Below are 27889 nucleotides of genomic sequence, written 5' to 3' on the forward strand. Positions count from 1 at the left end.
GTGGCACAGGAGAGGGTCAGAAATTGCACACATGATACATGACACATGATACAATTGATACAATGCAGCCAGTGTCTCCCCTCACAGCAGCCAGTGTGTGTCTCCCCTCACAGCAGCCAGTGTGTGTCTCCCCTCACAGCAGCCAGTGTGTGTCTCCCCTCATAGCAGCTAACCTGTGAAGAGAAAACAGAAGAGAGAAGAGGAGAGTCGCCTCCGTCGCCTGTTTGATCACAGCAGGGGAACATCACAGCTTTCAGTTCAATAGCTGTGTGTTCCCGGCCGCGCGCCGTCACGTACAGCCCCTCCCCCTTGTCAGGGCACTTTGATAGACAGATCATCCGTCCAATCCTACGGGTGATCTGTCTATCAAAGTGCCCTGACAAGGGGGAGGGGCTGTACGTGATGGCGCGCGGCTGGGAACACACAGCTATTGAACTGATGCCCCGTACACACTTTCCGATTATCGGACCACAAAAGTCGCTTTCGGACAGATCGTGCGATAATCTGATCGTTAGTACGCAGCTTTCGACAGCCGATCGCGACAGTCCGTCCAACCAAATCCGAAGGGACAAACAGGAAAACTTTGGTCGGATGACAGCCCGTCGTACGACAATCGTATAGCCAGTACAGTATGCGTCCGATAAATGTCATTCGACAAACACCACGCATGATCGGAAACACGAAAATAAACCAGAAGGACACACAGGTCACACGTATTTGACATCATTTAAAATACGTAGCTACGCACGACGGAAGATTGTTCCAGAATCGTACGACAAAAATCTTACACACAGTTTGCACTGTTGTATTCAATCTTAGTTGTATGCAACAAAATGTGAACGATCGGTCGTACGATAATCGGAACGTGTGTACGAGGCATGAAAGCTGTGATGTTCCCGCGCTGTGATCAAACAGGCGGCGGAGACGGCTCGCCTGCACTATAGCGTGATATAGCTCTTCATGATGGGCGCACCAGGGGCGGGGGGCGGAGCCCCGCCCCATTTTCGGCTCCATTATCGGCCGTTTTTCTCTTTCGGCAAATTGCCGAAAAGGGCATTTTCGGCCGATATGTTTCGGCGGCCGAAATTTCGGTGCATCCCTATACCTGAGTAATGTTTGTATACTTCGGATGGAAGGCCATCCATACTTGGTGATTTATTATTTTGAGATTGTGTTAAGGCCATAGCTAGTTATTCTTCTGTCAGTGGTGCGTTAAACATATCTACATCTCCGGCTGACAGGCCAGGAAGTTCACATTTCCCCAAAAATTCCTCTATTTCCATTTCAGTGGGTCTTGCCTTGGAGGTGTATAGATCAGCATCAGACTTCTATAATGTCTGAGGTTAGGGATTGTGGGACACCCTGAGCATCGCAGATGGCTGAAATGAGGGATGAGGACTGTTGTTCACTCGCCATTACATCATCTATAACTCTTTCTTCCCCACCCTGATTGTCCCTGGCCCACCCTTTCTTTATTGCCTTTTAGTTTTTTCAACCAATGGAGGCTCGGCAGGGCAGTGATGCGTGAAAGAAACCTGACATCTAAACTTAGGGGGTCATTTACTAGGAAAATCCACTTTGCACTGCAAGTGCGCTTGGAAGTAAAGTCGCTGTAGATCCGAGGGGTACATGCAAGGAAAATAAAAAACAACAGCATTTTAGCTTGCACATGATTGGATGATAAAATCAGCAGAGCTTCCACTCATTTCAGATCTACCCCTCAGATTTAGAGCGACTGCACTTCCAAGTGCACTTGCAGTGCAAAGTGGATTTGCCTTTCATAAATAACCCCCTTAGTGTATAAGGGTGAGAGCACCACAAATTAGTGCTAGTCCAGTAGAATTTTATTATTCTTAAAATTTAGAAGATAAATCCAGCATGTTTCAGGGGCTCAAAACTCCCCCTTCATCAAGGCTCAGAAGTAAGATGATATAACGTCATAAAAATCACAAGATGGTGTACTATAAAATATCTTCATATGTAATAGAAAGTACACAATATATATTTCCTCTTTTTTTTATTTTCCCACTTGGGTCCACCGCTCCTACACATCTTCTGTAATTGTATGCACAGTGAGACTGACTGCGTCAATTACTGGCCTGCGCAGTATACTTGAATTTACTGTATAGATATAGAACATATACCGTAGACTCCCACTTTAACTGAACCCCAAAAAGCAGCATTTCTCTCGGTCCCCTTGTAAGCAGCTCTTTGCAGTGTTTAGAGGATTGTTGTATTTGTATGGTTACAGCTTTGTACCAGCCTGTAGGGTCCTTTAGTTCAGATTGTTTTGCATTATTAGTGTCATCTCGAGTTAATTGTTTTATTTCTTCCACAGGCCGGTCATGTCGCAAAACAGCGATTCTTGTGATGTGCCTTTGCCAAATCTTCAACCACGACATCAGGAGCTGATCCCTACGCCGTTTGGTCCCGTAAGTACCTATCAGAGGTCTGGTATTACATGCCATGGACCTACAAGAGAAGCTGCTGTCAGTGGAAGCCAATCAAATGTTTGTTTTTCTAACCTACACAAAGTGATTGATTGCTGGAAGATAATTGGTTGCCATGACACAGCCACTTACCCTTTCCTTTTTTATGATATCAGTGCATTATAAACAACAACATGAAATCGAATTTCTATGACTTTGAAATAGGGCTGTGGAAATTAAAGATTAATTCCTTGATTAATCATACATTTTTTTTGATCGATCAAAATACTCACCTCTCTGGCATGCTCAGTGACGTTTTTCTAAAGAAAAAGGATTACAACAATACTAAGCAAGTAAGGAGATATATACTAGCGGTGTTCATTAGGGTTTTTTTTATGCTGATTTACATGGGACAAAGTTGTGGGGGAGAGTTTACAATCAGTTTAACCACTTGAGATCCACGCTATAGCCGAATGACGGCTACAGCGCGGATCTCCTTTTCCGGGGCTGCGTCTATTGACGTAGTCCCGTGCACGAGCGTCCTGTGAGACTCGCCTGATCACCGATCCGTGCAAGGGGTCGATCCCGACCCCTTATCACGTGATCAGCTGTCAGCCAATGACAGCTGATCATGTGATTGAACGGGGCCGGCAATCGGCTATTATTCCTCCTCGCGCTGACAGCGCGAGGAGAAAAAAAAAAGCCGATCACCGGCGGCCGTGATCGGGACATGAGTCCCGATCACGGCCAGCCCTGCCAGTGCCCACCTGCCCCCTGTCAGTGCCCACCTGCCCCCTGCTTTGCCTGCCTAAATAAAAAATGTGCCCCCCCCCTGTCAGTGCCACCCAGCAGTGCCCACAGTGCCACCCAGCAGTGCCACCCAGCAGTGCCCACAGTGCCACCCAGCAGTGCCCACAGTCTGCCTCAACAAAGGTGCTGCACCCCAGTGCCGCCCATCAGTGCCCAGCAGTGCCACCTATCAGTGCCACCTATCAGTGCCCATCAGTCCCATCTATCAGTGGTACCTATCAGTGCCCCTTAGTGCCACCCATCCGTGCCACCCATCCGTGCCCGTCTTTGCCCATCAGTGCCGCCTTATCTGTGCCCATCGGTGCTGCCTTATCTGTGCCTATTAGTGCCGCCTTAACTATGCCTATCAGTGCCCACCAGTGCAGCCTATCAGTGCCCACCAATGCAGCCCACCAGTGCAGCCTATCAGTGCCGCCTCATCAGCGCACTTCAATGAAGGAGAAAAATGACCTGTTTGCAAAATTTTATAACAAACTATTAAACATGATTTTTTTTTTATTTATTTTTTTTGCATCTTTTTTTGTTTGTTTAGCAAAAAATAAAAATCCCAGCTGTAATTAAATACCACCAAAAGAAAGCTCTATTTGTGGGAAAAAAATGATAAAAATTTAATTTGGGTACAGTGTTGTATGACCGCGCAATTGTCATTCAAAGTGCATCAGCGCTGAAAGCTGAAAATTGGTCTGGGACTGAGGGGGGTTTAAGTGCCCAGTAAGCAAGTGGTTAATCAGTGGAGGGACTTTCCTCCTCTCTGGGCAGTCTGCCAAGAAAAGAGCAAAGAGATACAATGTTTATAATTACCAATGAACTGAACTCCCTGTGTAGAGTTCTCAGTTTAACAATTTAAAGACTAAATCTTTTCTGACACTTGATGCTTACAAGTAAAAATCCTGTATTTTCTGCTAGAAAATCACTTAGAACCCCCAAAAATCGCAACTGCGATTTCTAAATATCGGCATCGGCCAGAGAAAAGCCCATATCGGTCGACCTTTACTAAAAATATATATCTAAAAATAATTTTCTTACAAAATTTTAAAAAACTATTAAAAATATGCCAGATTCCTTTAACGCAATATTTGCCATGTATATTATTGACAATATTTATGTGAGATACATCCTAAGAGGTCGACGTGTCTCACCTAGCTTTTTCAGGACCTTATAGTCTTTAACCACTTAAGAAATTTTTTACACTTGGTGTGTACAAGTTAAAATACACTTTTATTTTGTTAGAAAATTACTTAGAACCCTCAAACATTATATATATATCATTAATACTTTGTCACACTGTATTTGCGCAGCAGTCTTACAAACCAAATTTTTTGGGGAAAAAATACACTTTTGTGAATTAAAAAATAAAAAAACAGTAGAGTTGGCCCAAATTTTTTATATCCTAAAAGATAATGTTACACAGAGTAAATTGATACCCAACATCTCATGCTTTAAAATTGCGCCCGCTTGTGCAATGGCGACAAACTTTGACCCTTAAAATTCTCCATAGGCGACGTTTAAAATTTTTTACAAGTTACCAGTTTTGAGTTAGAGGAGATCTTTTGCTAGAATTATTGCTCTCGCTCTAACGATTGCTGCAATACCTCACGTGTGGTTTAAACAGCGTTTAGATATGCAGGCGAGACTTACGTATGCGTTCTCTTCTGCTTTTTATTTTTACACCGTCCCTTTAAAAATGTATTCCTATTACAAGCAATGTAAAAAGCATCACAGGACCCCTTTAATGTGAGATCTGGGGTCAAAGACTTCAGATCACACATTTACACTTAAATGCAATAAAATAAATGATGAGTTTTCTTCCTCTTTCATTCCCTGCAAAGGCAAAGCACAATGGACTACTATGCATCGCATAGTAGTCCATTATGTGTCACTTACCTGACACAGGAGCCAGCGAAGTCGCCGCTGTCCCCTGTAGTCCGCCGCATCCATCTTCTTGGTGGGGTCTCGCAGCTCCGCCGCTGTCATTCAGCGAAGCCGCGATGACGTCACTCCCGCACATGCGCACGGGAGCCGACAAGCACGGCAGCTCCGTCGTTGAGAATGCCGCGCTCAGTGCGCCTGCACGCCGCTGTCTACGGCGCATGCGCCGTAGACAGCGGTGCCTGTTTTCGGGCAAATATCTCCTAAACCATATAGGTTTAGGAGATATTTCTTGGACCTACAGGTAAGCCTTAATCTAGGCTTACCTGTAGGTCAAAGTGGTTTGTAAGGGTTTACAACCACTTTAAGGCCATTGGGCGTAAGTGATGTTTGACGTTGAGTCCATCATCCAATGGCAATGAGTCGATTGGGGGCCATCATTCCCTCACTTGACTTCCTGCCTCTCGGGGGACAGCATCAGATCATCTTTGCTGTTCCTGACGGCTCCGTTAAATGGCGGAGATAACCGGGACAAATCGGGACAGCACCTCTCCCGCCGCCAAGTGATCTTGCGCCGAATCCGCAGCCGATACCACTTTTATCTCAAAGCGGACCGCCCGCCATTGAAGAAAATACTGGGGATATGGCAGCTATTTGCTGCCGTAACAACAGTATTTATTTAACGTCAAAGGACCAACGTATAACGACGGCGGGCGGTCCGGAAGTGGTAAAAACTATTTTCATTTGTAACAATATATTTGCTTCCTCTTGACCAGCAGCCTCCAAACTGCGGGCCAAGGGCCGAATGTGGTCCTTTGCTAACCATTATCCAGCCCTTGGGGCACTATTTCTCCCATTCATACAATTCACGATTCCTCCCGCTGATACTAAAAATGAGGCACTCTTTCTCCCACTGATTCAAATAATGGGCCATTCTTTCTTCCTCCGATACCAGCGATGGGTCACTATTTCTCCCATCGATACACTAGTTTTCTGTGACACAGTGAAACAGTGATTTGGACTCTTCCTCCCACAGACACAAACAATGGGGCCCTATTCCTCCCATTGATACTAACGATGGGGCACTATTCCTCCCTCTAATACCAATGATGGAACATTGGTTACATTAATTTTCTACTCCCACTGGGCAAAGTCCGGGCCCCCTGAAGCTTGCAGGACAGTAAACTGGTCTTTTGTTTGGAAAGATTAGAGACCCCTGCTCTAGATCAAAATTCTCATGCACGTAGGCACCAAAAACACCACATTTTTAGGTGTTCGTGCATTTTTTAGTGAAGTCCTGTGCACACAGGTGGAAAAATATCAGAAAACAAGAGCCGTGTCTTCATTACTTTTCAGTATTGTACAAGTGAGTATGCGCATAAATCACACCTCCCCTGTTGAATAGAAGGATATAAGAGTGTTTCTGCACGTATACGTGCATATACGCGTGTAAACGCACACAGACCATACCCGTGTTTTTTGAGCAGGAACTTTCTGCCGTGGAGATACAGCAGTACCATATGTAAGAACCGAAAGCCAGATTTACGTCATGTCCACTTTTCTGCATTTTTCAATATTGTGTTTTTTTTTTTTTTTTTTTTTTTTAAGCACGTTGCCTGCCACTCACCATACATGTATTGTAATATATTTCTATGGGCCTTACAACACATGAAAATGCTCTGAAAAACGCACATGCCACATTTTTCTAAAAGAAGCGCAAAGCAGAGATATGAACATTATCATTGATTATTATGAGTTCTTACAGTATATTAATTTTGTGGCGTTTCGGTGGGCACATTAAACATAATTACAGTAGATACATGAACAAGGCTTTGTCTAAGGGTGAACAGAGTAGGAGATGTCCAGAAAGATTGGGGTAGGGAGTTCCTAAGAACGGGAGGTGAGCATGGCATGGAGGTTTTCAGAGGAGCGAAGAGGACGGTTTGGTTGATATTTTGAGGCGAGATGTACCTTCTGTCGGAGTTGTGGATGACTTTCAATATTGCTGTTGATATTTTGAATGTTATTTATAGGATGAGTAGAAGCCAGTGGAGGGACAGGCAGAAACTGACTGCGGACACTAAACAGTTAGTAAGTAAATGAGTCTGGTAGCAACATTCGTGAGGACATGGTTTGTGCAGAGGTAGGACCATGAGGAGGGAGTTGTAATGGTTGAGGTGAGACATAACAAAGGAGTTAGTAGATTAGTGGTGTAATTGGTTAAGAAGGGGCATATTTTGGAGATGTTACGGCGGGGAAGGTGGCAAGATTGGAGCCATAAGGAAAGGTTAGTGTCCAGAATTACACCTAGTACCCTTGCATGAGGGGAGGGACTGATTATTGTTTGATTAATCTTGATGGAAGAGACTGGTGGTGACATATGGGGGGGATTGAATTGTAAAGAGTGGTACAACATTTGTACTGATATGTCTGTTAGTAAATTCGTAATGTGCAGGGAGACCAAAGGGGTGAGTGGAGGAGAACAGAGAGAGATTTGGATGTCGTTAGCATTAGATCGTATTGGAGGACATGGGAGTGAATTATCTAACCAAGGAAAAAATATGTAGGGAGAGAATAGAGGGGGTCTGAGGATAAAGTCTTGGGGGGACACCTACGGAAAGAGGGTTAGCAGAGGAGGAGGTAGAATTGTAGGTGACACTGAAGAAAGACAGTAGGAGAACCGGGAAAGAGCAGAGTCTTGGAGGCGAGTGGAGTTTTTTTTTGAAGATGAACAGGTGATCAACGTTATCAAAGCAGAAAAGTCTAATAGTAGGAGTATGAAGTAGTGGCCTGTGGTCTTATGCATTATTGGGGTAATAGAGGGCCAGAAAGCAGCATATGACCAGGGTAAAGAAAGCAGCATGAACAGAGTGGGATGGGGAAGAGGTTAAACGGGTGGTGATTGACAAAAAAATCCTGGGCTGTATTAAAACCCTACTTTAGCATTGAGTCCTACAAGGGCCAGTTCTATGGTGGCTTTCAAGCTGCCTGGGCCATGCAGAGCACTATATGGCCCAGAATAGAAGCTCCTAACATGGCAACAGCACTTAAAGTGGTGCTCCACCCAAAAGAGGTAGATCTGCTTGTTTGCAACCTCCCCCCCTCCACTGCCACAATTGGACAGGTACCCACTTCTGTCTTAGATTGCTGTAGCGATCTGAGCTGGAAGTTCCACCCCTCCTTTCCCCACAGTCTTCTGGGACACCTCACAGGTCCTAGAAGACTATGGGACTATTCACAAAGTGAAGCACCATATACACAGTAGGGAACTAGCTGTGAAGCCACAAGGCTTGAGATGCCTGCACCTGAAGCCGATTGAAGAATTGGTTCAGGTGAGGACATCCTGGATCCCTGGACAGGTAAGTGTCCTTATATTAAAAGCCAGCAGCTACAGTATTTGTAGCTGCTGACTTATTTTTTTGAGGGGAGCCTGGCGCTATAAAACTGGTATAAAGTGGAGTGATTAGATGTAGTTTGACTAAAAACTGTTAAACTGCAATTGGACTTCAATATCCGAACTGCAGATCTGAATGATTTTTCCCAGTTTATGACTAGCTTTTTTTAGAAGAGTTCAGCAGTAATAGCCTAATCATTTCTCACTGTAACATCAATAGGAAATGAAAACTTTCCAGAGCTTTCATTGCTTCATCCTGAGATGTTGTAAACTCTGTGTACAGTGGTCACTGATCTTCCTGGAGAAAAGGGAAGGAAGCTCACACCCTGCAGACGTTGTCATCTAATCCTAAGGGGAAGATTGCAATGTGGATATCTGATTGTCTTTGAAGCTAGTCATAGATGAGAAGTAGATATGGGGGAATTTTATGTGATTTTTTAAGGTGCAAAATGAGGTACATTGAGCTCAATATAATAATATATAATATACAACGTTTCATTTATAGACAAAATAAAAAATTGTTAAAAAAAAATTGTGGCAGGTACATAAGACACCGTTTTATGGATACAGCACTTTGAATGGATTCCCAACATGTTTCGCCCGTATTCCGGGCTTCTTCAGGGAATGCTGTCCATTTGAGGTATAAGCCTTCTATTAAGAGAAAATATACATATAATAATAATATCAAAAATTATGATTTAAAATATATAATGTACATTTCTTCACTTATTTTGGAAATTCATTTTCCAATACATATAGATATTTACATACATGTGCACGTTCAATTCAACAATATGCATACTCACCCTGGTCTCTTGAAATATTGTAAACTATGATCAAGCAGATATATGGGTCAAGATGTCTGCCAGTGTCATGAAGACCAAAAGCAATAGGTGACCATAGGGAGCATTCAAGGGCCAGCTACAATAACATAAAGGGTAATAGAATTGATTCATTTATGTGTCACAAAATGGGAATAAATTGCCAACAACAAAAAATAAGTGACTGAGAAGAAGGTCAACTTATAAAACAGGACACAGACTCTCTGCACAGCAGGATACTTGTATCTAAAGCTTCAAAAGCCAAGAAGAAACAAAAAAGGGGCTTCAAATGCACATAGTAGAAAGAAGAACTCAAATCACTAACAATTGGGTGCTTCAAACCAGCAAGAATCAGCATCAAAGCATTGCATTAGATGCACAGTATATAAAAGTAATGTTCATATGTATAAGTACCTGGCATCCTGCAGTAGCATATATGTCCCTGTAGTCGCGGAACCAGGGTGTGGCCAACCCTGATCAACAAAAGTGGATCATTTGATTGACTTCTGTCGAAGGGACATGTTGGAAAATATTTATTGGCTGCAGCCGCTGAGCAATCAGCAGAATTTCTCCATCCATCTCGTTTGTTTGAATGGAGGAATCTATGGGCAGCTTCAGGGTTTCTACCAGAAATGCACCCCTCCTCACCTATTATTCGCTGTATAGATAATTCAGTGTTAACACTTTTCACTCACGCATTAATGAACAGTCTCCATCTAGCTCTCTGCAGCTCCCCCAAAATTTCTGGTCACCGGCGCATTTTTTGATCCAAAAAAAATAAGTCTACTGTTTACCCATCATTGGCCTTGATGCCCTTGTTCTATACCTCAGGGCAGCGCAGGCACATTGTCCAGTTTATGTGAGTGCCTAGGTATGGTTGGCACCTCTGAGGACTCTGCAAGTCAAGGAGCCACTCCTAATAAGGAAATCAAGCCGAGTGATTGGAGGACCAGTTGAAATGACAGGACAGAAAAGCCAAATCTTCTAAAGAAGTGTGACATAAGGGAAGTGCTGCCATCAGCACTATAAAGTGATTGTTAAGGAATAAATATATATATTTTTTTAATAGCAAACATCTTATACTTGCCTGCTCTGTGTAATGGTACTGCAGACCTCCACTTCTGATGTCCCCCACCGGCACGCTCGGCTTCTGTTCTTGGTGCTCCCGCATAGGAAGCTGCTTTCTATTGGGGTGCACCCGAGCTGAGCTGTGTTCATCTATTGACAAGCACAGCACAGCTTGGCCCCACCCTGCCTCCTGACAGCATTTGATTGACAGCAACAGGAGCCAATGGTTCCCGCTGTTGTCTCTGAGCCTTTAAAAGGGGAAAAGAGAACTAGTGCTGCTGCAATTGGACCCAGGACCCTTCATTCACTATATCTGGTCTCACACAGTACACAGAACATGGAAATGTAATTATTTTAGGAAATATAAACTGTATCTATTCTTGTCAGCAGTAAATGTCTGACTGTCCTATGAGGCTTAATGGCCTCTGACCCCCTCTGTCTGGACAGTGCTGATTGGCCCTGTGTTGATCACGTGCACCCTCCTAAGAAAAAAAAAAAAACCTCTCTAGCAATGCACACAAAGCTGAGTATGTGCAGAGTGACTCCAAGGCTCTGTAGTATCAGAATATGGATTGGGGGCAGTAGAAGAAGAGGATCAGAGGAGACGGGATGAAACAGCCTTTCTTACACAATAAATAAAAATATAATTGCGCTACCAGAAAAAACGTAAAAAGTCTAGCAGCCAGCAACAAAAATGATGAACTGTGAAAACATAAAAAACAAAAATTGCAGCGCTTAATAATGTGAGATACTAGTGACAATACACACCAGACAAATATCAGAAAAATATTGTGATAAAAAACCTGTGAGAGTAAACTCACTGAAAACAGTGAGCCACAACAATATTAGTGAAACTAATAAATATTAATAAAAAGCAAATAAATATCAAATACAAAATGCACAACATTAAATTATGAAAAATAATCTGTGCAGTTCATAACAAATCACAGAGAATGGGAAAATGCTATGCACATAAAAAAATCCTCATGAGAGGTCAAGACTCTACAACATCAATGAATCAGTCCTTCATGTAACACCATCCAATTCTAATACCGGGGACTTCAAATATATGCGGTAGTATGGAAATGTGATACTTGACGTCCAAATTCCACCAATAGCAAACTTCTAAGAAGATAGCAGGTGCACTTATCATAGAACAATAATGGGTACTCTTACCCTAAAGTGTGGGCCCACACACCGTAATGGTGGGTCAATCGTGCATCAAAGTGAATCCACCGCAAATGGTCCTCCAAAAGGAACAATCGAACTCCCGGCTCTCGATCGAGATATCTGATGCAGGTTGTCTGTGTCTCGAACTCCCCGAAAGTGCAATCATGAAGGTCGGTATAATGAAAAAATATAGAAAAAAAAATGCTCCAAATAGAGTAGGTCACTCCAGTACAAAAAATTTATTTAAAAATGTATAATAAAAAAAAACATAATTCATAAAGGTACAAGCTATCAAGAGAAATTATGCATAGCCAGAATAATCAATAAAAAGTGTGGTATTTCTGGCCGACAGGCTATGTACCCGACATGTTTCGCACCATAGTGCATCAACTGGGTTATAAACCTGCTGTCAAGACTCCACGCTAGATATATATATATATATATATATATATATATATATTTATATATATTTATATATATTTATATTTATATTTATATTTACTGGGCACTTAAACACCCTTCCTGCCCAGACCAATTTTCAGCTTTCGGTGCTCTCACACTTTGAATGACAATTACTCAGTCATGCAACACTGTACCCAAATTAATTTTTTGTCCTTTTTTTCCATAAATAGAGCTTTCTTTTGGTGGTATTTGATCACCTCCTGGAGTTTTTATTTTTTGCGCTATAAATGAAAAAAGACCGAAAATTTTGAAAAAAAATGCATATTTCTTTGTTTCTGTGACAAAATTATGCAAATTATTAATTTTTCTTCATAAATTTTGGCCACAATTTATACTGCTACATATCTTTGGTAAAAATAACCCAAATTAGTGGATATTATTTGTTCTTTGTGAAAGTTAGAGAGTCTACAAGCTGTGGTGCGAATCATACAAAATTGATCACATCTGATGTACTGGTGGCCTATCTCACTTCTTGTGACCCAAACAAGTCAGGAAAGTACAAATACCCCCCAAATGACCCCTTTTTGAAAGTAGACATTCCAAGGTATTTAGTAAGAGGCATGGTGAGCTTTTTGATGTCATTTTTTCCCACAATTCTTTGCAAAATTAAGATATTTTTTATTTTTTTCCACAAAATTGTCATTGTAATAGGTTATTTCTCTCACATGGCATGTGTATACCATAAATGACACCCCCCAAAAAAATTCTGCTACTCTTCCTGAGTATTACAATACCACATGTGTGTGACTTTTTCACAGCCTGGCCACATAGAGAGGCCCAACATGCAGGGAGCGCCATCACGTGTTCTAGGAGCATAAATTACACATCTAACTTGTTGACTACCTATTACACTTTTGAAGGCCCTGGAGCACCAGGACAATGACACGTGACACTGATGACAGATGGCACTGATACGTATGCACTGATGACAGATGGCACTTATACGTGGCACTAATACGTGGCACTGATGACAGATGGCACTAATACGTGGCACCGATGACGTGTGACACTGATGACAGATGGCACTGATAAGTGGCATTGATGACACGTGACACTGACAACAGATGGCACGTGACACTGACAGGTGGCACTGATGACAAATGGCAATGATACGTGGCACTGATGACAGATGGCACTATGTGGCACTGATGACAGATGGCACTATGTGGCACTGATGACAGATGGCACTATGTGGCACTGATGACAGATGGCACTATGTGGCACTGATGACACGGGGCACTATGTGGCACTGATGACAGATGGCACTTATACTTGGCACTGATGACAGATGGCACTGGGGACAAATGGCACTGACAAAAGGTGGCACTGGGGACAGATAGCACTAACACGTGTCACCGCGTATCACACCCCCCTCTCTACAACTAAACATCCGTACAGTTCCGCCCACGGAACCTAGACCGAAAATAGAGAGGAGGGGCCACGGCGCATCATCCCGCACAACACCGTCCCCTCTGTAAGTCAAAACGTTATTGCATCACCGCCCAAAAGAGCCACATGTCATCGCATTTAAAGAGGTAGAAGGTTGGAGACCGAAGTGAATGTAAATATGAGTAAGAAGCGTGCTGATTAATAGTGCGAGATAAGTTTATAACGTTTGCAGAAATGGATCAATTCACTAATTGATTAAATAAATAAATATAAAATGTATAAATATACCTCAAATTTAAAATGAATACATTTTTATAAGTAAATTAACTAAAAAATGAATTAAGAAAATTATTAGCAATTTGGAAATCAATTATTATAAATTATAATGAATTAATAAAATTGTGAGAATGGAGGAAAGAGAGGACTCTATGCTAGGTAAAATATTAAGGTTCTAAGTTATAGCAAGACCAAAAATACTACTCAAAAGGATAAAATCGAATCCTTAGATAATAAATGGTTAATGGATAATGCTGGTGATACCCACTGTGTATATATGTGTGCACACATATAGTCATACATATATACACACACACACACACACACACACACACACACACACACACACACACACACACTAACAGCTCATGCATACCCACATACCTGCACGCACGTGCAGTTGTAAACATGTACATGTGCAACAAACGCATGTATATACGTGAGTATATACAAACATCTTTCTGTCCCAATACTCTCTAGAGGGAACATAATATTGTATAAAAAAGGGGAACAAAAAAAAAAAAAAAACCTCTGAGTGTAATGGACAACTATACAAACAGAGAAAGAGAGCAGCGCTGGGCGTAAGGTGCAATCCATAATAAACAGCTGTCATGAAAAACATGCATATAAGCCAATTCAAGGGACTCCCTCTTGTGGACAAAAGATATAAATACCTAAAAAGTGTTTTAACAAACACATATATAAAGGCCAATTCAGAAGGCTCCCTCTTGTGGACAAAAAATATATAAAAACCTAAAAAACGTTTAAAAAACACACCCAAAAGCTGATATGGTTTATATATACCTTTATCAACCCATAATGTAAATATATATTCGTTGTCCCTTTTGGAACCACTATTAATATATACCAAAGGAATAAAAAATGAAAAGACCAATAGAAATATTAAAATTAAAAATTCTAAATAACCATGCTGAATAACAGTTACATCCTTACCGGCGCCAGGCCAAAGAAGGCATGGTATGGTAAGGTAAGTGGTCAACCTGGCCAGAACATAACCTTTATAGAAAAAAACAAATACAACTCTACAAAGCAAATCCTCCAAAAATGAAGGGAGGCAAGGTGCTACCTATAAAGAATAAACCCATATCGTCATGATTTCTTGATGAATGCGCTAATATCTCAATCGAGATTTAACCTGAAAGGGAAATAACACTTCATATGATAAATCCAGAACGTTTCTAATTTAGAACCCTTGACTCACCCCTCCAGTGTGGAGAAAAACTATTGATCACCTGAAACTTTGTCCCAAAAGGATTTTTGTTATGATGATGCAAGTAGTGTTTCGGCACACTATGGTTGGTTACTCCTAATTTAATATTAGAAATATGTTCGTTTACCCTTATCGAAAATGTTTGAATGGTACGACCAACATACAAGTGACAAAGCATTTCATGTGATAAATTGTAGAAGAGGACTCAAAAGAGTCGATCTTACTACAACATAATGCATTGTGTATACATACATTACACTTCTTACACGGAAAGAAACCTTTCAGATCCGGAAGAAATGACGATTTTCGTGGAGGCTTTATCACATTTGGGGCAATGCGATTTCTTACTGATGGGGCACCCCTGAAAATAACTCCTGCCTTCTCTGGAAGAAGGGGTCCTAAATAGGGATCATTCTTCAAAACATTCCAATGACGACTGAATATACTTTTAATCTGCTTAGATTGTGTAGAAAACTGATTAATAAAAGAGCATCTAGATCCAGTATTATGTTTACGTGTAGTTTGTACAGTAGTAAGGGTGGTCCTGTCAAGTGCTGAAACGTGACGGATCTCCTCGTCAATAGCTTTAGGGAGATAGCCCTTCTCAATAAATCTCGATTTCAAAACATCAGCTTGTGAGAAAAAGTCTGAAAGATCCGTACAGTTTCTCCTAATACGTAGCAATTGGCTATGTGGTATCGATCTCAACCATGGGGCATAGTGACAACTGTCGGTGGGGATATACCCATTGCGATCTGTTGGCTTGAAATAGGTCTTAGTGACCAGCAGATGATCTACAATGGATATATCCAAGTTCAAGAAGTGAATCTTAGTAGAACTCATTTCATAAGTCAAAACTATGCCCATATCATTGTCATTAATAGTGACCATAAATTCATGTAATAATTCCTCATCACCTTTCCAGAGGAGGAGGATGTCGTCTATGTATCTAGCCCACAGCGCCAACTCTGGGCGCTGTAGAGCATAGACGACATCCTCCTCCCAAATGGCCATGAAAAGGTTGGCGAGGCTAGGGGCAAATTTAGCCCCCATTGCCACCCCCTTTTTTCTGTAGAAAAAATTGATCATACCAGAAGTCGTTACTCTGTGTCGTATAGTGGACTAACTCCATAATGTAAAGCTGTTGAGTGTCTGGAATGGGACTAGCAGTCCGTAGAAAACCCACTGCTGCAAAACCCAATTTGTGGGGTATGCAGGTATAGAGAGATGTAACATCCACAGTAACCAGCAAATACTCTTGTTGATAGTCCATCCTTTCCAACACTCATATAGTATCTCCCGTGTCCTTCAAATATGAGGGGACGGACCTCACCAATGGTTGTAGGTGAAAGTCCACGTAACTACCTATCTGTGACGTAACCGAATCTATCCCGCTCTTTTTTTGGTGGTGTCGGGACCCGAGAGCCAAGGGACGGGTTGTCCTCAGGCGGCCGACATCGTGGGAACCCTAGAAAGGTAAGTGCTTATTAAAAGTCAGCAGCTACAGTGTTTGTAGCTGCTGACTTTTATTTTTTCGCTGGCCCACCCCTTTTAGGACAGAGTCTAGTGTTGATATTTGGTGTTTACAAGTTTAAAACAGCTTTTTTTTTTTTATAGAAAATTACTTAGAACCCCAAAAATGATTGAGATTTTATTTTTTAAACAGTAAAGTTAGCCCAATTTTATGAAAGATGATGTTATGCAGAGTAAGTTGATACCCAACATGTCACGCTTTAAAATTGCGTCGGTCGTGGAATGGCGACATACTTAAAAATCTTATCATACTTACCCTTAAAAATCTCCATAGGCGATGTTTAAAAGATTCTACAGATTACATGTTTTGAGTTACAGAGGATGTCTAGGGCTAGAATTATTACATGTGCATGAGGCCTAACAAGCATGCTTTACTGCACATACAGACTGATTTTACTGTTGTGGGTTTAGTAACACTTCGGATCTGCTTGTCAATGACTAAGATATCGATGGCTTTCAGAGCAAGATGAGCTTCTGTGCTTCCAAAAATCAGGATAGCTGAACTTAGACTTTTTCTAAGCTTTCCTGAAATCAGGGAAGCAGCTGGGAATTGGCAAAGTGACTCATTCTTATATATAGCATTTACTAAGTGTTGTTCTCGTCATGTGGCAGTTATGACATACCTGACCTCATGGCTTCCTCACTGAACTGAAGGGACTTACTCACTGACACTGAAGGCTCCAAGTGAGAGAATACAAATAGCAGAGACTATCGGGTCCATTTTACACAGATTTCCCACATTTTCATATTGAAGTTCATTGGTAAATGTGTAAATGCAGTGTGAATGTCATGTGACACTAAGGTTTCATGTACACGGAACATTGCTTAACCTCTCCTGAACGATTTAAAGCGGAGTTCCACCCACATTTTTCACTCCTCACCGTGCAGCCTTAAAATGAGATGGCAATTTATATATATTTTTTTCTGTTCATCTACCTGATTTAAGCCTATATCTAATTTTAGCAGCTGCGGCTGCAAATGTAATTTCCGGTTTTGCATTGGCTCCTGGGAGATCTTGGTCAGCTTGGCATGGCACTGCTCCAGTAACATTTAACATTGGCGTCTATGGAAAATCTTGGTCAGCTTGGCATGGCAAGCTGACCAAGATTGCACCACACTGCACATGGGTAGCCAGCATGCATGGAATCCAGAAAGGAGGACACTGTGTCTTCAGATGCCCACAATGGAGATGGCTGCGCTGTGCAGGAACTTCACAAAGTAAGAAAAAAATGCTGCACAAATAGAAAACTGGGCATAGTTTAGTTTACAGCATACCTTTGTTATATTGCACGTAGCATGTGTATTCGAGGGGTATTTTTATATTAAGGGTCACATGTCCGCCAGAACTTCGCTTTAACTTGACAGCTAAAAACTGACGTTGAAATGTCAACTTAACAGCGTTTACATGCTGCGTTTGGCCATGTTTAGCCGTGTTTGCATCTAGAAGCGTTAAAAAAAAAAAAAATAACATTTTTTTTTGTTAAAATAAAAAACATCTGCAAACAAAACGCTGCTAAACACAAGTTACTGCATTTAGCAGCATTTGCAAGCTGTTGCAGGCATTTGGAATTTCAAATGCCTCATAACATCCGTCCTGAACACATTTTTAACGTTCCAAAAAATGGTTCTAAACTCAACTGCTTAAAAAAAGACTATAAACGACCCTGTGTACATGTACTGATAAGATAACATAGAGGAGAGTTCAGGGGCAGCGGAAAAAAAAATGCCCAACTGTTCCTAAACATCCGTTTACCAGCAGCAGTGTACATGAGGCCTAAGAATGTTTCCTAAACATCTTTTACCACTAGAGGGCACCATTTGTTTATATTTTCATTTGACAGCCACTGCAGTGGCGATAAGGAGAAAAAGTATTTTAATGTGAATTTTTCATTAGATTTAGGCCCGGTTCACACTGATGCGATGCAAGAACCACAGCGATTTCTGTGCGGATTCCTGCACCACATCAGAATCACAGGCAGTTCACACTGTGCTCTGCAAACTGCTGTGGGTGTCAATATAAAGTTAGTGACAGCCCCAAATTGGTTTGCAGAATGCAGTGCAAACTGTGAAATCGGATGGCATTGGATCACATGGGTCTGAATACCCATGCGATCCGATTCCAGTGTGAACAAAAAAAAGGATCCTGCACGTCTTTAGTGTGAACTGAGCTAAATATAATGTATGGCTCAATTTACACGCACTAAATTTGCATGTAATTTGTACAGGAATCCTGTACAAATGACATGCGATGCAGCAGGCCGCATCAGTGTGAACCCACCCTCAAAGAATTATTTTGCTAACCTGTAATAGCTTTATGTCACTGTATAAACATTTTTTAAATGATGCGGATAGTCTCATGCCCCATACACACCATAGGAAAATTGAGTGAACATTTTAGTCTGAGGAACGATCGTACGATTTTCTGTGAACACAACTTTCGACAGCTGATTCCAACCTTCCAAACAAAAATAGGGATAACTCCAAAATTGTTCTCGTATGGGAACAGAACAAGCAATTTTCATTTAATGTGTACCATTTTCGTATGAGAAATATCAGATATGGAAGACTACGCATGATCAAAAACAACCAAAAAAAAAAGCCTTTGTCGTACCAGAATTTCCAAACATTATTTCTATCCTTGGTTCTGACTTGTTGTGAAACATTGAGGAAAACTGGCCGATTGTTTGCCAGATTTTCTCATAGTGTGTATGGGGCATATAAGGGTGTACAAGCGTTCTAATTTTGCCTGTGTTCAGTTTCCATGACACAGGACTGGCTTACAGATCATTTATCAATAGCGATTTGCACGGATCTAATACTTTTGACCTGCACCCAGCGCCCACCTACAATCAGGGCCGGTGCTACCACTAGGCAAACTAAGCAGACGCCTAGGGCGCACTCCTGCCTAGGGTGCCCGGCCAATTGTGTTCCTACTCTCTTCTCTCTGCAGCAAGCAATTAAGTCTCAGAATCAGCAGGCAGCCGGCGCTCTGTTCACCCATAGTGTCAGAGGCGCAGGGGCGACGGAGGACTGACTCCCGAATGAATGGAAGCAAGCAAACATTCATTGATGGGCACTGGTGAAGGCAGCATTTTATGGGCGCTGGTGAAGGCAGCATTTGATGGGCGCTGGTGAAGGCTGCATTTGATGGGCGCTGGTGAAGGCTGCATTTGATGGGCGCTGGTGAAGGCTGCATTTGATGGGCGCTGGTGAAGGCTGCATTTGATGGGCACTGGTGAAGGCTGCATTTGATGGGCGCTGGTGAAGGCTGCATTTGATGGTCGCTGGTGAAGGCTGCATTTGTTGGTCGCTGGTGAAGGCTGCATTTGATGGTCGCTGGTGAAGGCTGCATTTGATGGGCGCTGGTGGGGCGGCATTTGATGGGCGCTGGTGGGGCGGCATTTGATGGGCCCTGGTGGGGCGGCATTTGATGGGCGCTGGTGGGGCGGCATTTGATGGGCGCTGGTGGGGCGGAATTTGATGGGCACTGGTGAGGCTGCATTTGATGGGCGCTGGTGAGGCTGCATTTGATGGGCGCTGGTGAGGCTGCATTTGATGGGCGCTGGTGAGGCTGAATTTAATGGACGCTCGTGGGCTGTATTTATTGGGCGCTTCATTAAAAAGGTGGTGTATACATGGGCAGGGCAAAGGGGTTGGAGACAGGGGTGGAGCCAAGGGAGGCCGGCAAAATGAGGTTTCACCTAGGGTGTCAAAAATCCTTGCACCAGCCCTGCCTACAATGTACTTTTGAACCCACATGTGCTTGTATCCTGACTAGACCTGAAGAATGTGTGGCTGCAGTCTTTTTTTTTTTTTTTTTCCAGAAAATGTCTTTTATTTATATAAACAGTTAATACAAGAGACAACAGATGCGAAAAAGTGACACGAGTACATAGACCAAAAATCTTGTTCAGCCTTGTATAAGTACAATTAATTAAACAGAGCACAAACTGATCAGTAAGCCCCTCTCCTGTTACTGAAGGGTGTGGACTCGAGAATCAAATGGTCTCTTATATCGTGGACAATCATGGTATAGGGTCTCGAGTATGCGGTCTGCAAAGATAGTTGGAGAAGTAAAGTGTTTTGTTGTACGTGGAGATGGCTACGTTGAAGGCTCGTGTGACAAGCTCCACATGTAAGGTGGTGTGTAAGTAATTTGGTCAGGTGTATAGGGGAGGAAATGGTGAGTAAACAGTTCAGTTGGAATGGGAGGGGGAGGGGTGGGAAGAGGGGGAAGGGGGGAGAGTGGAAGGAAAAAAAAAAAAAAAAGGGGGGGACCTGGGGGGAAGATGGGGGTGTTGGTCTCTGACTCCCTTGCAAGTGCTCTTAGCTGAATTATTATTTTTTTCGGTAAACTGAAGGGAGTACAATTCTGAACCGGATGTCTGGAGTTCCATTAAAATGGGATGGGTACAGAGAGAAAGATATCAATATATTTTGGTTGTAGTTGATGAAACAAATTAAACCAGTTTTCGGTGGACTGTCTATCGTATCCTGAGTGGCCCATTCGAGCTAGGTGGTAGGGTTACTGAGGGCGTTAAATGCTGTCGTTGCCTGGAAGGATATCCAGTCAGCCCATTGTTTGCTAAATCTGGTAGGGGTATCGTGGGCAGTGTGTATAAGTTTTTCCATGTCTGCAATTTTCTGAATCCTGGCGAACCATTCTTTAAGTGATGGCGTGGTCGAGGATTTCCAGTGTAGGGGTATACATTGTTTTTCCGCGTTGATTAAATGCATCGTTGGGGACTTATGATACTGCTTATGAGGGAGTGTCGAGAGGTGAAGGAGAAATTGTGCCGGTGTGAACGGGATGTCATGACAGGTAACGGTGGAGATAGTTTGATGGACAGCTTTCCAGAACGTCTGGATGGCTGGGCACTCCCACCATATGTGAAGCAGGGGGCCTTTTGACTGATGGCAACGCCAGCAAGCATCAGAAACCGTCGGGTTAAATTTGTTAAGGAGAAACGGTGTGCGATACCATCTGGATTGGATTTTATATCCATTTTCCTGCTCATACACATTTCTCGAGCCTTTGTGGATGTTCAGGAAAATCTTCTCCCAGTTCTCTTCTGAGATCGGGATCGCTAGATCATTTTCCCATTGCTTGCAGGCTTTACCGTCGTTAGCTTTTAAGTTTTCATACAAGAGATTGTGGGTGAAAGAAATAAGACGAGTTTGGGGTGTTCTCTGCATACATAGTCTTTCGAAAGAAGTCAGTTGTCTTGAGTATTGTGCATCTTTGTCTGTGGATTTAAGGTATTGTGTAAGGAGAAGATAATCCCATGGGGGGATGGGCGGGCGTTCCACCGTATAGGATAGTTGATGGGCTGAAAGGAGTTTGCCTCGACGGTACAGTTAATGTGCTCTGGGGCACTTTTCCGGCCAGTAGTTAGTCAGGTAGCGATTGTGCATGCCCGGAGGAAAGTCAGGGTTTAGTTTTATTGGTGTCATTGGGCCTGGGGTCGAGGATAGGAGCGTTTTTCGACATGTTTGGTGGAAATACTGCAAGGTCGGACCAATCAAGGGGTGTTCTAGCATATCCCTTGGGATGCGGTTCAGGGGTATCCAAGGGAGGGCGTTCAAATGCAAGTCAGTAAAGGAAGCCTCCAAATTGACCCAGTCTTTTCGAGCTGAATGAAGGTTCCAATCAAGAATTCTCGTGAGATGTGCTGCAGTCTTACTTAACTTAACTCTGACCATAAAGAGAATTGTCATCATACAAGAGATAGCCATATTAGTGAGAAATAATATAGTATATAACTAACAAAAGCAAACCCTTCCCTCCTTTCTCTTCTGATCACATTTTTAATTACAGACTTCAGATGTAAACGCATGTACCCTCTTACTACCAGGACCAGCATAGTGCCAGCCATTGTTTAAATTTCGCAGCACTCCAAGCTCCTATAGTCTATACTTCTCTTACATGTGATGAGCCTAGAGCATTATATACAATCTCAAGCTAGGAACAGGTCTGCGATTATTCCCTATGACTGCTTCCAGCACACACAGAGACAGGAAATATGGATTTCAGAAATATAAAGTCTTGCAAAATGTAGAAACAGCCCTGCAGTACTACTTTTCTGCCAGTAGATATCCTCAGTCTTCAGATTGAATGAAGACCTGCATTGTTTATCCGGAAGTCTGAGCCCGGGCTGTAATGGACACATCACACTAAAACACGAAATAGAACAGAGGGCGCACAGGCCTGGTGCATTATCCTCAGTATAAAGCTTTAAGCAATAAAAAGCAGTGGGTATATACTCTCAAAAGCACGCTTATATCACAGCTTATCATAAAAACACCAGCTTCAAGTCCATGATGAGACATAGTATGTAGCTGATCAAAAGTCCAGTAGGATAACTCATTTCAAGGCCTTGCCCCTTCTTCAGAGCCAGCGCTCTGAAGCGAAGCCATGGCTCTGAAGAAGAGGCAAGTCCTCAAAACGCGTTAGCCCGCTGAACTGTTGGACTATTGATCTACTACAAGCTATGTCTTATGGTGGACGTGAAGATGCTGTTTTTATGGTAAGCAACACACAAACCCTGGCCATCCACATGATGTACAAGAAAATGTGATTCATTAGACCAGACCATTTTCTTCCATTGCTTCATTGTCCAATTCTGATACTCGCATGCCCATTATAGATGCTTTTGGCTGTGGACACGGGTCAGCATGGCCACCCTGACTTGTCTGCGGCTACACAGCCCCATACACAACAAAATTTAATTCCCATTTTTTCTGCTTTCAACACATCAGCCTCAGGGTCAACATGTTTACTTTCTGCCTAATATATCCCATGACTTACAGGTGCCCTTGTAACCAGACGATCAATGTTATTCACATAGCCTGTCAGTGGTCATAAAGTTATTGCTGAACAGTGTCTATTGCGATTTATGCAAAGCTAGACTGTTGGCTCCCGTTGCTGTCAATCGCAGCAGGGGGGGAGGGGGGCGGACTGAGCCAGGAGTGCCCCCAGGGCAGGCAGCGTGCTATGGTGGGCACTTGGCAAGGGGTAGGACCAGAAGCTCCAGCGGGGGACATGAGAAGAGGAGGATTGGGGTTGCCCCTATGCAAAACAACTGCACAGAGCAGGTAAGTATGTGTTTTTTATCTTAAGCAAACCTTTTAAAAATGCTTTAACAAATATGTATAACTGTTTATTCTTTTTTTTTTTTTTTATGTTTGTTTTTTTCCCCACAGATAAAACCCTGGGCAGAACTACCATGCCCAATAAAAACATATTTTTGCTTTGCCATCATCTCCCTTCTTTGTGTGCTTGGTTTAACGATTGCCAACCTTGTGCAACAGAGTAATGAAGATTCCACAGTGTCCCTCATACAGCTGATCGGAGTTGGTAAGTGTATGGCATATAACTAGCTGCCGTTTTCAAATCTGAATTCTTCTAATCTAATCCCAATGAACTGAAAGCATCTAGTTAAAAATGTTGTTTTATCATATGCTGCCAAGTGTCTCAAAAACGCTAATAAACTCAGAATAGCCTCGTCTTTCAGCGTCTTTCAGCGTTTTTTGTGTTTTTAAGCTTTTATCAGAGCTAGAGCCTTTTTACAGCTGAAAAACTCCTCTTAAAAGGAAGTAAACCCTGATGGATTTACTTCCGCTTTGTCTCCCTGCAAAGTTAAAGCATAATGGGCTACTGTGCATCGCATAGTAGCCCATTATGGGTCACTTACCTGACACAGGAGCCAAAGATGTCACTGCTGTCCCCTGTAGCATGAAGCGTCCATCTTCTGGGTATCGCTGCTCTGGCGTTGTTAGTGGCCGGAACAGCGATGACGTCACTCCCGCACATGCGCATGGGAGCCGCCACTAACAGCATATCGTCATGTGACGTCCGCAGATGGGATCTCCCATCCTGGGTGGGCAACATATGACGTCCTCTCTTTCCCGGCCATCTAGGGGGCGCGCGCGCACACCCGCGGCATCGCTCGGGACCTGGTGTGCATGCCCGGTGGCCACAATGTCTGCCGGGCACCCGCGATTGCGGGAACACAGCAGGACCGTGGATCTGTGTATGTAAACACACAGATCCACACCCTGTCAGTGGAGAGGAGACCGATGGTGTGTTCTCAGTACAGAGGAACACCGATCGGTCTCCTCCCCTTGTGAGTCCCCTCCCCCCCACAGTTAGAATCACTCCCAGGGAACATAATTAACCCCTGCAGCGCCCCCTAGTGTTAACCCCTTCCCTGCCAGTCATACTTATACAGTAATCAGTGCAATTTTATAGAACCAATTGCTATGTAAATGTGAATGGTCCCAAAAATGTGTCAAAAGTGTCAGATGTGTCCGCCATAATGTCGCAGTCACGAAAAAAATTGCAAATCGCCGCCATTACTAGTTAAAAAAAAAAAAAAAAAGCCATAAATCTATCCCCTGTTTTGTAGATGCTATAACTTTTGCACAAACCAATCAATATACGCTTATTGCGATTTTTTTTTTTTTTTTACCAAAAATATGTAGAAGAATACGTATTGGCTTAAACTGAGGAAAAAATTATTATTATTTTTTTTAAATGGGATATTTCTTATAAGAAAAAGTAAAAAATATTGTGTGTTTTTTTTTTCAAAATTGTCGCTCTTCTTTTTTTTTTTATAGCGCAAAAAAATTAAAACCGCAGAGGTGATCATATGCCACCAAAATAAAGCTCTATTTGTGGGAAAAAAGGACGTCAATTTTGTTTGGGTGCAACGTCACATGACCGCGCAATTGTCAGTTAATGCGACGCAGTGCCAAATCGCAAAAAGTGCTCTGGTATGGAAGGGGGTAAAATCCTCCGGGGCTGAAGTGGTTAAAACCCCACTAGTTCTGGGTTTTTTTTCCAGTCGAAAAACACCCTGCCAAAATACTCTGATAACAGCCTATGTGTGCATGGACACTTAGGATAACATGATGAGGAGTTTACTAGCTGCAGAAAAAAAACATCTGAAGCCAAAAACAGCAGCTGTAAAATGTCCAGAATGCATGAGGCCTAATAAATACAGTAAAACCTTGGATTGAGAATAACTTGGTCTACGAGTGTTTTGCAAGACTAACATAAATTTTGACTTGATAAACAAGCGATGTCTTGATATACAAGTAGCGTCACCTCACAACTGAGTATAAAAGAGAAGAGTCTGTGGGGTACTCACTACAAGAAAATTGGGTGCTCGAGCGAAACTAATGAATAAAAATTTGTATGAAAATTCTCGTACGACAAAGGCTTTTTTCTTGTTGTTTATTGTTTCTGATCATGTACAGTCTTTATATTTTTTTCCTTGTACAAAAACAGTACACATTAAATGAAAATCGTTCGTTCTGTTCCCATGCAAGAAAAATTTTGGAGCTTGTCCCTTCGGGGATTTTCATACGGAAAGTCGGATTCGGAGGTTGAAAGTTTTTTAACACTATATGAAAATCGGACAAAAATTCTTTGGATGAAAATGTTCACCTGATATTCTTAGTGTGTACGAACCTTAAAGGGCTTTTAAACACTCATGGTTTTTTACCTTAATGCATTCTATGCATTAAGGTGAAAAACCTTCTGTAGTGCAGCAGCCCCCCAAAGCCCCCCTTTTACTTACCTGGACCCGATTTGTTCCAGCGACGGGGACGAGCACAGCAGCTCCAGCCGCTATCTCGGGTCCTTATTGGATAGATTGATAGCAGCAGGAGCCATTGGCTCTTGCTGCTGTCAATTAAATCCAGTGACACTGGGGGCAGGGGCGAGTGCTGCTGTCTGTATCAATGGACGCAGCAGCAGGACTCTGGAGCGTGCCTACACGAGTGCCCCCATGGAATGAGGCTCTCCTTGGGGGGGCACGCGAGAAGAGGAGGAGTCAGGAGCACTGCTGAGGGACCCCCAGAAGAGGAGGATCGGGCCAGTCCAGTGTGAAAGTATCCTTAATGTAACCATATTGCTACACTTAGAGGCACCTCTCTTCTCTTTTATACTCTGTAGCTCCTGCTGGATTTGCTTCTAATCCCCTTGTGGAGGCTGCCATTTGTGGATGGACATTTTATGGTTACACAACCTGGTCACATTTCTATAATCTTTTTACATGGACTATAAACTGAAGGACTTATGAATAAATGTTGTGGAAGGAATCATCTGAATTTCCATTATTTCTTATGGGGAAATTTGCTTTGATATACAAGTGCTTTGGATTAGTAGCATGTTTCCGGAGCAAATTATGGTTGCAATCTAATCTTTTACTGTATTGGAGTTCCTGGGATGATATCTAAAGCTGGCCATACAAAACAACCACAGCTACTCTTGTTAGGACTTTGAAGGCAACTTTAGATTAAAATGGGTACATAAATTATCAAAATATCAACATTTTATTATTCCAATTTAAAAAAGTTTACCACACACAATTACATCACACATTACATAATATATAAAAATGTACAGAGTTGGATTACACCATAGATTACAGATCTGAATGGTAACCCCCCCACAGCTGATAATTGGTTTGCAACCATCAAGCTTGCTTGTTGACCCACTCAGCCTGGGGACTCCAGCGCATTTCGAAAATATTTTAAATAATCTTCCTCAGGGAAAAGATACCATTTTGGAATACAGATAATATTTTACTGTTCAATACATTACAGTATACATCTACATATAGCATACCAATAGTTATGATATATTTTAAAAAAAGCTTACATGATCCCTTTACATTGATTTTGTGTGGAGGGAGGATGTCCAGATCCCTACAAAAGAACTCTGATTGCCAGGACCATCATTAGAACATGCAAGGACCACCATTGGTATATATTATGGGATGTTAAGGTATACAGAAATATTCCAATGAAAAAGTCCCCCTTACCGCTTGCCAAGCATAATCTTCTTATCACTAATGCGATGATTAACCACTTGCTTACTGGGCACCTAAACCCCCCTCCTGCCCAGACCAATTTTCAGCTTTTAGCGCTTTCACTCTTTGAATGACAATTGCGCGGACCTACAACATTGTACCCAAAATTCATTTTTATAGTTTTTTTCCCCACAAATAGAGCTTTCTTTTGGTGGTATTCGATCACCTCCTGGGTTTTTTTATTTTTTTGTTAAAATTTAAAAAGACAGCATTATTTAAAAACAAAATACAAAACCGCTTTATATTTTGTTAATAAATTTTGCAAATGGGTAGTTTTTCTCCATTGATGTACGCTGATGAGGCTACACTGATAGGCTGCGTTGATGGGCACTGATAAAGCAGCACTGATGTGGCACTAGTGGGCAGTGAGGTGGCATTGGAGGGCACTGATGGGCAGCACTGAAGGACATTGATAGGTGGCACTGAAGGGCACTAATAGGTGGCAGTGATGGGCACAGGTAGGTGACACTGATAGGCAGCACTGATGAGGCACTAACTGGCACCACTGTTGGGCAGTGATAGTTGGCATTGATTGCTGTCACTTACGTACTGTGGGC

General features: G+C 42.4%; 1 protein-coding gene across 1 annotated transcript in view; it reads left to right on the plus strand.

Annotated features, from left to right (window-relative positions):
- Positions 1–27889, plus strand: part of LOC143934216 (uncharacterized) — an 87053-nt gene that overhangs the window by 18826 nt on the left and 40338 nt on the right. The window contains exons 2-3 of the mRNA XM_077457629.1: positions 2339–2432; positions 23656–23809. Of these exons, the coding sequence (XP_077313755.1) occupies positions 2339–2432; positions 23656–23809 (248 nt within the window). The remainder of the gene's footprint in view (positions 1–2338; positions 2433–23655; positions 23810–27889) is intronic.

This window comes from Lithobates pipiens, unplaced genomic scaffold, assembly GCF_037356315.1.
Source record: "Lithobates pipiens isolate NorthernLeopardFrog02 unplaced genomic scaffold, aLitPip1_a1.2 Scaffold_27, whole genome shotgun sequence".
In the NCBI taxonomy this organism is placed as follows: Eukaryota; Metazoa; Chordata; class Amphibia; order Anura; family Ranidae; genus Lithobates; species Lithobates pipiens.